The sequence below is a fragment of the Coptis chinensis genome, chromosome 2, assembly GCF_015680905.1.
Source record: "Coptis chinensis isolate HL-2020 chromosome 2, ASM1568090v1, whole genome shotgun sequence".
Classification (NCBI taxonomy): Eukaryota; Viridiplantae; Streptophyta; class Magnoliopsida; order Ranunculales; family Ranunculaceae; genus Coptis; species Coptis chinensis.
In genome coordinates, this window is record NC_141457.1 from 106,698,116 (window position 1) to 106,710,850 (window position 12,735).

A 12,735-nucleotide genomic window follows, 5' to 3' on the forward strand; every position below is an offset into this window, starting at 1 on the left:
AAAGTCACACCTCAATCTAGTTACTTTCTATCCCAAATGATTTCAACTTGGAGCTCACACCAAGAAATCACTCCACCCAAGACTTTGGTAGTTATCACAACAAACTCAAACAAGCAAAGCCACTAATTTATCATCACCCATAGAAAGCAAACAATAAATAAGGAAATAAATATGCAAAGAGACACAAAAATTTAGGTGGTTCGGTAAATATTACCTACATCCACACAAGAGCCAAGTTTCCTTTATAGAAAGATTGGAGAGTTTCAAGAGATATCAAGAATCAAGAACAAGAGGCCTCACTCAAAACCCTAGCTCAATAGAGCTCCCACAATACCCAATAAATGAATCTCAAAGTTGTCTTAAAACCCTAATCTATTTCCTTTATATAGGTGTACATAGAAAAAAATGGGAGAAAAAAGTTTGGGGCGAAATATCGACAAATCGTCGAAATTCGAAAAGTTTCAGAACTCTAAAGCTTACCGGTGAGATCTGAGCTTCAAATCACATTTCGGCGGTTCCCAACAATCTCCCCACTTGGAACCTTCGAGATTCTACATGCACATCACATCTCAATTGTAACAACTCCATCCAATTCTAATTTACTAAAGAAACACTCATTTCATCCATCATGGTCTTCAAGCAAGAAGACCCACGGGTTGAACACAACTTCAACTTCTCGATAGGGTGCGGTCTTGGTCAACATATCCACGGATTCTCACTCCCTGGATCTTCTCAAGTGCCAAAACCTCATCCTCTAATAGAGATCGGATAAAATGATACAGGAGACCAATGTGTTTGGTCCTAGAATGAAAGGCCAAATTCTTAGCAAGATGTATAGCACTGATCGTCACCGCGGTAACACACTTATCTCTTGCTTCCTCCCAAGCTCTTCCATCAATCCTTGTAACCAGATCATCTCTTTGCTTGCCTCTGTAACGGCCACATACTCTGCTTCTGTGGTAGACAAAGCAACAATCTTCAGAATCGAGAAATCTAACTTCGCGCAAGAGTAGCACCCATTGTAAAGACATAACCGGTAGTGCTTCTTTCCGCGATCCACTTCTCCCGCAAAATCGGCATCCACATACCCTTGCGGGTTCACAACACCCTTCCATAACATAGGCATTTTCTCGTAGTACCTCCCGGATATCTCAATATCCACTTCACGGCTTCCCAATGTTGCTTGCCAGGATTAGACATAAATCTACTGACTCCTCCTACTGCTTGGGCTATATCCGGACGCGTGCAAACCATGGCATACATAAGACTTCCAATGGCAGAGGCGTATGGTACCTTAGCCATGAAGTTTCTTTCCTCAACAGTCTTGGGAGAGTGTTCCTTGGACAACTTGAAGTGGACTGCCAAAGGTGTGCAAACCGGTTTCAAGACTACCCATGTTGAACCTCTTCAACACCTTCTCAATATTTCGGCTGAGACAATTCCAGAATACCTTTCTGCCTATCTCTTCTGATCCTCATCCCTAAAATCTGTTTCGCTTCACCCAAGTCCTTCATAGAGAACTCACTTGCTAACTTCTCTTTCAATCTTCCAATTTCTGACATATCAGAACTCGCTACTAACATATCATCAACATATAGCAACGGGATGACGAGTCGAGTCGAACCTCTTGAAGTAGCAACAATGGTCGGGCGTTGCACTTATAGTAGCCATTTCCTTGCATGAAGTTATCAAACTTCCTCGTATTAACGCTTCTGGGGCTTGTTTCAAACCATACAAGCTCTTTTTCGAGCCCGCACAGATACCATATTCCCTTTACCCTTCTTGATGAAACCCTCCGGTTCTTTGCATGTAAATTTCCTCAACTAGGTCACCATGGAGAAGGCGTTTTAACATCTAACCGCCAAGATACAAATCTTCATTTGCCGAACAATACTCAACACCGACGAATAGTATTCGGTTTCACCATCGGGAGAATATCTCTGAAGGAAGTCAACGCCGCTTTCTGCTGAAAACCCTTGACTACTAGCCTCGCTTTGTATCTCCGGGAACCATCATGTTCCTCTTTGACTCTAAACACCCATTTGTTCGTAGAGCCTTCTTGCCCGTGGGTAGTTTGGCTAACTCCCACGATGCCACTAGATATGAGGGACTTCATCTCATCTTGCATAGCAAGCTCCCACTTGTTTGCATCACTCACCTCCAATGCTTCATCATAGCATTGAGGCTCGCCACCATCGAAGAAGAAGCAAGTAATTCACATAGGTGGAGGGTGGATATCTCGTTACTTTCGGTACATGTGGCCTGGATGTCTTCCTTGGGGCACGAGGTGGAGATGGACTTCGGTGGTGTAGTATCCTCATTATTCTCTCGAGTCACTACTATCGTCATCCTCATTTGTGGGGCTCCACTATACCACGACTTACATCGAAGTCTTCCAACTCAACATACTCTGTGACGCTCTCTGTACCCGATTCCTTGGTTTGTGCTTCATCTCTGATGGTCCTCTATTGATCAGGTAAGCTGCTGTGCTAACACTTTCTGCCCAAAACTGTTTGGGCAAGCCTGCTAGTGTACGCATACACCTAGCTCTCTCTGTCAGTGTTCTATTCATCTGCTCTGCAACCCCATTCTGCTGAGGTGTCCCTGGCAAAGTCTTTTCCATCTTGATGCCATTGTCAGCACAATACTTCTTAAAACTTGAATCCTCATACTCTCCACCGTTGTCGGATCTCAGCTTCTTTACTTTCAAGCTTGTCTCATTCTCAACCATGGCCTTCCAAGTCTTGAATACTTCATATACTTCTGACTTGTGTCTTAAGAAATAGACCCACACCTTCCTAGTATGGTCGTCAATGAAAGTCACAAAATATGACTTTCCGCCAAGTGAAGAGACATTAGTCGGCCCCGGACATCTGTATGAATCAACTCAAGCCTTCTTGCTTTGAGTCGACCCATTCTTTGAAAACTCACCACTTACGCTTTCCAAATACACAGTTCTCCACGAAGTCAATTTGGTCGGCCGTAACTTTGGGAGTTTACCAAAAGAGTGAAGGATTTTCATTCCTTTCTCACTCGTCATGTGACCAAGTCTCGGTGCCAAACATTCCGGATCCTCTTTGCCATGTGCCCGCGGCAATCGACTCACAACCATGTGCGGTCATGTAGAGAGTACCATCTTTCTTACCATTTGCAACAATCAATGAACCCTTCGAGATCTTCCAAGTATCACCGTGAAGATCAGAACAAATCCTTCACTTGCCAATTGCCCCACGTAAATCAAATTCTTCCTCAACCGGAACGGTCCGACGTCCCCTCAATAACCATGACGAGCCATTCATCTTGACATGCACGCCACCCCTTTGCCGACAATGTCACAAGGTTGGTCATCACCAGAAAGATCTGTTCCAAGGTCACCTTCGGTGTAGTTCTCAAGGAACTCGATGTGAGATAGCATGGAAAGATCGCGGCCCGGAATCAAGTACCCAAGACTCCTTTTTGTGCTCCATGAACATATCAAAGCGTCATCTACCATCTCAACAACATTAGCTTCTTGATTATTTTTCTTGTTCTTATTAATGTTGTTGTTGTTTCTTGGTGCTTGGGACAATTGGGGCTATAGTGGCGGCCTACCACAATTATAGCACACCACTTCACTTATGTCTCGAGGTTTGTGTTCAATGCTTTGCAATTGGGGGCTTGAGATTTCGATCTCCCCTCCACTTCTTCTTACCACGATTCTGTTTGAATTTCTCCCCTACTTTTTCGCTCAATGCCGACCTCAAGATGAAGGACAATCCTCTCTCGAATTTCCTCGGTTAGTACCATACTAACAACGTGCTCAAACTTCAACTTGGTCATTCCATGAGCCACTAATAGTCGCGAATCGTAGCCTTCCAACTTGGAGGCATTTGTCCAAGTATCGCCAAAGCTAGCACCTCATCACTAAATGTAATCTCAACCGACTCCAATTGGTCCTTAGTTTGGTTGAATTTATTTAAGTGATCCTTGAAGGATGTCCCCTCCGACATTCTCATACTAAATAGCTTGGTGATCAAATAGACTTTGTTCGCGGCCGAGGGTTGTTCATACATCGTAGTAAGTGCCTCCATGAGAGACTTCACCGTCTTCTCAGTCTTAATATTGAAGGCTACCGACTTCGAAAGACTCAATCGGATTGTGGCCAAGGCCTTTCTATCCTGCAAATCCCATTTGTCTTGCGGAATCTCCTCAAAGCTTCACTTATCAACGCGTTTCCATCAAATCCTTTTGATAGAGAACGCCCTCAATTTGCATCTTCCAATAGCCAAAGTTTGTTTCATCAAACTTCTCTATCCCTGTAGCTTTCTTTTGTCGGTCGTCATGACTTTCTTGAATCAAAACCAACGGTGGAGAACCTCTCCGGAGGAATTTCCTCAAACACCTAGCCTCCAATGCTAAAGGTGGAGTCTTTTCCTCACACACCTCGTGTAGCTCGATACCACTTGTTGGGAGATTTCACTAGAAAGTCACACCTCAATCTAGTTACTTTCTATCCCAAATGATTTCAACTCGAGCTCACACCAAGGAAATCACTCACCCAAGACTTTGGTAGTTATCACAACAAAAAACAAGCAAAAGCCACTAATTTATCATCACCCATAGCAAGCAAAACAATAAATAAGGAAGTAAATATGCAAAGAGACACAAAGATTTAGGTGGTTCGGTAAATATTACCTACATCCACACAAGAGCCAAGTTTCTTTTATAGCAAAGATTGGAGAGTTTACAAGAGATATCAAGAATCAAGAACAAGAGGCCTCACTCAAACCCTAGCTCAATAGAGCTCCCACAATACCCAAGAAATGAATTTCTCAAAGTTGTCTCAAAACCCTAATCTATTTCCTTTATATAGGTGTACATAGAAAAAAAGGGAGAAAAAGGTTTGGGGCCGAAATATCGACAAATCATCGAAATTTCGAAAAGTTTCAGAACTCTAAAGCTTCTTTCGGTGAGATACCAGGAGCTTCATCGACATTTCGGCGGTTCCAAATGTAAGTTCTATTTGGGAAAGACACTGTTGTTGAAGTGATGCAACCCAAGCCTCCTCAGCATACACCGGTTGTTGATTGCATTAGAATAACTGGGTTGGTGATCCTCCTAGTATAGCCTAGATGATTGGTTCTTTCTATATTTGAATGGAGTAAAAAATTGATTGCCTAGACCCTTTACAAGTTGCTGCTGTGGGAAATGAGGTTGGGAAAGAAGGATATATGTAGCTCATATTGACGAGAAAAGGGATACAGTAGGCCTCCTTTCTAATTTGTAGTCGCAACCAAGGTTCAAAATATCGACGATATATCCGATATATCGCCGATATATATCGGTATTTTGGTACACCGATATCGATATTTCCGATATATATCCACCGAATATAGTACCCTTATTTTTCCGATATATATCGGGATTTCCGATATAAAAGTTTATATCGCCGATATAATCGATATATCCGATATTTACGATATATATCGTTTGACTTTTTGACCATTTTTTAATATAAATCCGATATTTCCAATATATTTTCGATATATTTCCGATATTTCCGATATTATATTTCCGATATATCCGATATTTTCGATATTTTAAATAGTTTGGACTGATCACCAAAAAAATAGATATATCCGATATTTCCGATATATCCGATATATATCGGTTTTTGGGTACACCGATATATTTATCGATATCGATATTTTGAACCTTGGTCGCAACAAGTCTGATGATACATGTACATTTGCACTTGCAGTTAGTCGAGATGAATATCACTCAGACGCCGTTGCTTAATTTAATTGTTGCATGTTCTCATGATCTATTGGACCGTGTTTCTCAAGATTTGGTTTGCAAATTGATGAATGACCATGGTGACTTTTAGTAACTTTGTTTGTTCGGGGATGATGTTGATGAACTTGTGGTATGCTTAACAAATGAGTTAGTGCAGTCATCTTGTTAGATTGAGCAGTAATGATGCCATATATTGAATGGTTTCGAGACAAAACAATTTCATAACCATCGTAATATGATTCCCATCCCATCTGCCACTACCTCCCATACCAGGCCACCTCCAAATATTTTCCACTTCTAGCCTCATTGTAAATGTTATTATAAGTTGTGAACTATGAACAATCACAAGGAGTATGAACAATGATTGTTCAGTGTCCAATAAGTATGAACGTACAATGATTGTTCATAGTCCGTTTGGACTATAACTATAAACACTCAGACTATGAACAATCATTGTTCATACTCCTAATGGACTATGAACTAATGTTCATAGTCCAAATAGATGGTGAGCATATTACAAGGTTTTTAGAAATGTATTCTGTTTAAATTGAAGTAAACAATGTGTATTTTTTTTTCTTCTCACCTTAAGCGAGGAAACACCACTAACTCCCTCCTCCATAGAAAAGAAAATATTTGCTCATACTATAAGATCGTCTCTACAACTGTAAAAAAGCCTCCACCCAAATATAGAATTTTTGTTCCCCAAAGGCTGTGATGGTTGTACTTGCTAATTGCAAATACGGCTTCGGCAAGTGATATAATAATGCAAAAATCAACAAAAAATCTCAATTTTAAGAATTAATTGAATTCCTAGTGTTAGCACAACCACATGTGGGGGTTTATTTGAATACTTTAGAATGATTAGTTGATTACGCCTCAATTTCTTTGGAGTTCTCAGATTGTGCGCACGATTTTTGGGAGTTTACAGTTTGCAGGAGTTTTGAAGAACAGGCGAAAAATGGTGGGGGTTAAGTTAGCTTTTTAAGTTTTAGGGGTAGACTGGAGATTTCATCTACCCGGTCTTTCATGTTTATTATTATATGAAAAAAAAGTGGTTCTGCCGGTGATTATTTCGTCGGTTTTGTCTTTAAGAGTTAAGACTCACTTGCTGGGCTAACTGTAATATTACGTCACACAAGTAAACAACTCACTCAGATAACAACGTTTTGATGTGGTTCCCACACGTATCAGTTTAAAAACTGTTTAATAGATGGATCAGAACACAAAAAGAAATCACCTCGATCCAAAAACGAAGATGCTTCAGAATATGCTTTTTGGATTTCCCCAAATACTATTTTCCACAAAATTTTCAACCCCCCCTCTACCCTGTCACCTGACTATATAAACCATCACCCAATCCCTTCTTTCCCCTTCAAACATAAAATAATTTGAACCTTTGCTTCTTCTTTTTTTATCTTTAATCTCGTAATCATGCAGATCTCGAGGTGTGATTCTCTTTCAGAACAAGTACAATTAATTGAGAAACTTGAGATTTTCAAGATCCAAGGTCGTGATAAACGTGGTCGTCAAATTCTTCGTGTTATCGGCAAATTCCTTCCAGGTAAATTAAAGCTGAAATGTTTATGTTTCTTGACATGTCGTGTGTTTTCTTTGTTTTTAACGTTTTGGTACTTTGTTTTGCAGTTAGGGTATTGAGTAGTGAAGCGTTGATGAAATATTTAGAAGAGAAAATTTTCCCTAGTTTAGGAGAAAGACCATTCTCTGTCGTGTACGTGCACACGAGCGTTCAACGAAGTGAAAACTTCCCTGGAATTTCAACCCTACGATCGATTTACGAAGCAATTCCAGTCTCAATCAAGGAGAATCTCGAGGCAGTTTATTTCGTCCACCCGGGCCTACAAGCCAGACTCTTTCTGGCCACTTTTGGACGGTTCTTGTTCAGCGGAGGGTAATATTCTCACTAGATTCTCTGCGCATTTTAGCATTTTCTTCCGGCAAATTTTTAACCTGAGCCAGGATAAATGACTTAATTTTGTTGTGTTGCAACAGGTTGTACGGGAAACTTAAATTTGTGAACAGGTTGGAGTTTTTATGGGAGCACGTGAGGAGGAATGGGATAGAGATTCCGGAGTTTGTTTATGATCATGATGAAGAGTTGGAATACCGTCCAATGATGGATTATGGTTTGGAAAGTGATCATCCAAGGGTGTATGCTGCACCAGCTATGGATTCACCTGTTTCGACTTATTCAATGAGATGTATTTCGTGACGAATGAGAGAGAAAGAAAGGGTGTTAAATTTCAAAGAAATTTCGTCGCTCTAGGATAAATGTGTTGTTATTTTTTTTGTTGTTGTTTGGGGAATGATGTGAATATTGTATATACCATGGTGAGCTTTTAGAAAAAAAAAAAAGTAATATTAACGGACGTTAGTGTGTGGATTTGTTGGTTCTTCATTGGCTCATTAGAGAATTATTGGAGCTGGACGCAAGTATTGGAGAATGGGTCGAAGCTTTTCTTTTACACGATTTGGTGGTGATATTTCAACACTTGTCAGTTGTCACCATCAGGGTTTTTAAACTTATTGGAGCTGGCGTGAGAACAATATTTCAAATTCTGTTTTTAAACTTAAAGAGCAACTTAAATCCCTATAAATTGAGCATGAACCACCCACAGCCACAGGTGACACCGTGAGAACAATATTTCAAATTCTATTTTGGTTGGCAATAAAGCAGTTTAATCTTCCATAAATCAGGTGACTATTTAAAAAAAAAAAGCGTTCTAAAGTTGTGGAGTAAAACAAAATCCGAAGGGGACCATCGCATCACTAGAGGAGCAATCTGTTAATGATACATTTTATATATAAAAAGCTGAGATTAGTCTTCGTTTTCCTTTGGAATCCTGATTCCTGAATAAACAACTTTGGCCAAAAGAGATATTGACGATGAACTCAATCTAGATGCTTTTGTGCTCATTAATTTTCAATATTATCTTAAAGTATTAAACAATATGATGAATCTTTCACGGCATGTTTAAGGTGATTATTATTGAATAAGACACTCAATCCTCAATCAACTTTCCTTCGAATAATTGATTGAAAAAATGTGCACCATCTCAAAACTACAAATGGTCTTTTCTTCATTCGGTTCTCGAAGCTGGTTGGTGTAACATATCACGTGAAGCTCAAGTGAAAAATATCCTTACGATTCATTCATGTTGCAACTAGCCAGAACATTTAATCTCATCGTTTTGTCACGGTATCTGAAGTCTCCAATTTTGAAATTTCTGATGTAAAATTTGTATCACAGAAGTTGAACACACATTAAATATGTAACTTGTGACGTATTACAAGAATACAGGATTAACGACAAAAATCATCCCTGAACTTGACGACATCCATCGTTATCCAATGTGACAAGAAAGAAATGGATGATGTGAAAGTCAATTAGCCAGTTAACTCCAACGGTCACCTGTAATTGTATATAAATGGATTATTTTCTTCTCCAATCCTAATAATCATAGCCATAAACCCATAAGATGACATCAAAATACAAAAATATGTTTTTTTTTTAAATTGTCGTGTATGTGATTAATTACACAAACGTCTCCAACTTGTATTGATGTGACTTTGTGAACTAGGGATTTCAATTTGGAGATTTAGGTATTTGCAATTGATTTCGATTTTTGTTTAAGTGTAGATGTATATGCTGTCAATTTGATTTGGCATTGATTTTTTGTTAGGTAAGGAAAATAATCGCCAGACGTCACGTAAAATAAAAAATGACATCATATATTTCTAATGCCATTTATGAAACTAACTGTTGCGTTTAGTAAATACAATTTTTGAGTTTTTTTCGTTAAAAAAAAAAATTTAGGGTGTAAATGAAAATGGGGACAAGTTTAGGGATGATTTTTGTCGTTAATCCCAATAATACAAGATCGATGCTAAATTTAGCAAAAAGAGGAAAACTAAAAACGAACAATCTTTGTGAATTTATCGAAAAAGATAAAATGAAAAAAGTAATACTCTGGCAATGCCAGTGATGTCCAGCATAAATGTAGACCATTTGCCATCAAATTATTGATAACCTGTCGACTAAACTGCTTGGTCACAAACGTTATTTACGAAGAAAGGACATAATGTTTTAATCCAGTGGCCCATCTGCAGTTGTTGTTTTTTTCTCGATAATAACTGTGGTTGTTTGTTAGTAAACGCAAAGGTAATTCGTTAACTTGAAATCAGGTTTTTGTTCAATCAACCCATTAGAGTACATTTTGGCAATCTTGAGAATTCTTCTTAATTGAAATTGGTGGGTTTTCTTATTCTCATGTGTGTTTGGTTACAAATAACTGATGAGAATTAGAATTCTAACAAGACTTAGATTGTCACTTTAGTGGGAATTTGATTCTCACCCTAAAACTATGTTAGGAATTTTCTCGGTAGATGTGAGTACCTTTCACTCTCAACTACTCATGACAGACCACGTGTCTAGACTACAAACAAGTCGTGCATACAATTTAAGGTCAGGTCGTCTAAACGACTTAGGAAACGTAACCGTTGTAAGCTAGTCAACAATATCAATAATGACAAATCATTACTTCGTAACGGAAAAAGTAAAAACAATCATCAAGACAATGCAAAAGGGGGATCTACGCCTATAAAAAAAGGTGTCTTCTCCATTCTTAAGGGAGGAGGCTCACATTCTCTCCATCTCCAACTCAATCACTCGAGATGAACTATGTCTGACTTGATTCCAGTTCATCAGAGAACTGGATACGTAGGCAGCTCAGAACACCGACCTGAGATTGTAAGGTTGTGACTAAAATGTACCTCTACATTGCTGCCGATGCGTGGGTTTGTTTTCTTGAGAAAAACATTCACACTATTTTCTCAAGCCCACTAAACTTAATAAAACCACCATGGAGGAACAACAAGATTCTTCCATTCAACTATCAATGACGCCAGTTTAAAAGTCAAGATTCTAAGAGATAAGTCTACATTCAACTATCCTTCATTTATACTAATCTTTAATCTTTGAATCTGTTTGGATAATCTGTGCATACTTCTATGTTGCAAGATATGCTTCATACTTATAGATCACTGCAGTCGATCTAGTACCAACCCGAGGGCTGCAACTACCACCATGTCACACGTTCTTTTATGGCGAATTGGTGACAATACAGATCTAGGAATCCAGCTTACAGGTTGCTCCTTACCAGGTTATCTAAGGTATTGGTTCGACCAATCTCAAACAAAATTTTCAGAGTATGCTAATCTATGAACCTATATCAATGAGGAGAAGTGCACACCAGCACAACTCATCACAGAGCTATATCAAAACCTCAGCCATATCTCATGCAAAGACCTCTGTCAGGTCGTCCATCAGCTTTCCATCAGCCAGGTTGTCATCAGTCATGTCGTCCTCATCCAGGTCGTCCATCGATCAACAAGATCATCATTTCAAGTCGGACAAAACCGAAAAAGGTGATTTTGAAAAGAGAAACAGTAGATTTTGACTTCAAAATGGCCACCACGGAGTGAAACTCAATGGTGACAGATGCGCACCGTCGAGATCTTTTCGAATTGGGGTTGTACGCGTGATTCTAACAACTGTAGCCAAAGTTATGGGTAAAATACCAAAACGCATCTAAACTTACTCCCATTAGCTAAAGATCACGATTACTTGTCATCTTTGCGCTGATCCACCAACTCATGATACTTTAGTGCCATCAATGTGCAATCTTACAACTCAATACCATCTGACTCATATCCTCCTACATCACTCAGCCAGCTCGTCCATCAGCTCATCCTCAACTCAGGTCATCCTCAGCTCAGGTCTTCCTTAAGTAAGCTCATCCTCAGATCAACTCATCCTTAGCTCAGGTCATCTTCAAGTCAAGTCGTCTTCAAGTCAGCTCATCCTCTTATCAGGTCATCGGGCGTCGTCCTCAGCTCAGATCATCCTCAAGTCAGATCAAGTCATCCTCAGATCAGCTCATCTTCAGATTAGCTCATCCTCAACTCAGGTCGTCCTCAAATCAGGTCGTCCTCTGATTAGGTCGTCCTCAGCTCAAGTATTCCTCATGTCAAGTCGCCCCTCATATCAAGTCATTTCTCAACTCAGTCGAGCAAGGGTCTACAACCTAGAAGAAGCAACCAATATTCCAACTATCAATTCAACTCGAACACAATCACTGTCAGTTCAGCTTGTACACAGGTTGTCATCAGTTCACTAGAGCTTGAACAAACATCAATATTCCAGGTCACCCCAGACTGACCACACCATAAAGCTCGCGTCGATAATGTCAATCAATCTAAAAAAGCTTGCTCGCCATGGAGTTATACCACACACAAAAAGTTGCCAACATATCCATCATCAATAGCAATAACAAATCAAGGGAAAGCAATACTTTGTCGAATCAAGGAATAAACAATTCCAAACCGAGAAACATCCAAGTGTTCCCAAATCAGATATAACAATTCAACGCACGCAGTTCCCTCCTCGACAGTTTGCATATACTACAAACCAGTGAGTCGCTCGAATTGTAAAATGGAAGTTCACTCCCTTGCAGTTTATTGCAAACCAATCAAGCTGGGGGTTAGCCATAGCCATCTCCAAACTGGGATAAGTTATTGCCATTTAAACATGTTAACCAAGCTCCAACACTGGGGCTAAACAACATTAACACCCACAAAGGGCTGCTTCTACTACGAACTGGGGACTAGCTATAAGCACGCCAGCTCAAGCTTAACTATCAATCATAATAATGCACCCAAAAGGCTTACTATCAGCCAACCAAATTGGCATTTACGATCATAATAACGCCCCCAAAAGGCTTACTAATCAGCCAACTCAAATGACATTTATGACAACAATAGCGCCCCCAAAAGGCTGGTTATCAACCAATCAGCTTGATGCCCTACTAAAGATCAAGTTCGAACCACGCACTACAATGTCAAATCGCAATCAAGGACGCTCAACGATAAACAACCATAGTG

The 12,735-nt window shown here is 39.6% G+C and overlaps 1 protein-coding gene across 1 annotated transcript; it reads left to right on the top strand.

Annotated features, from left to right (window-relative positions):
- The first annotated feature begins 6,902 nt into the window (after window positions 1–6,902).
- LOC147520164 (uncharacterized) lies at window positions 6,903–8,176 on the top strand. Its single transcript, XM_086591647.1, has 3 exons — window positions 6,903–7,336; window positions 7,420–7,684; window positions 7,786–8,176. The coding sequence occupies exons 1-3, from the start codon at window positions 7,207–7,209 to the stop codon at window positions 8,003–8,005; spliced, it is 615 nt and encodes a 204-aa protein (XP_086447773.1). The 5' UTR covers window positions 6,903–7,206; the 3' UTR covers window positions 8,006–8,176.
- Window positions 8,177–12,735: the final 4,559 nt, after the last annotated feature.

What these genes read in the sequence shown, in the direction of transcription:
- LOC147520164 (XM_086591647.1), top strand. Translation starts at nt 7,207, where the DNA reads ATGCAGATCTCGAGGTGTGATTCTCTTTCAGAACAAGTACAATTAATT. An exon ending in TATCGGCAAATTCCTTCCAG is followed by an intron (nt 7,337 to 7,419) that starts GTAAATTAAAGC and finishes TTTGTTTTGCAG; the next exon opens with TTAGGGTATTGAGTAGTGAA. An exon ending in CGGTTCTTGTTCAGCGGAGG is followed by an intron (nt 7,685 to 7,785) that starts GTAATATTCTCA and finishes GTGTTGCAACAG; the next exon opens with GTTGTACGGGAAACTTAAAT.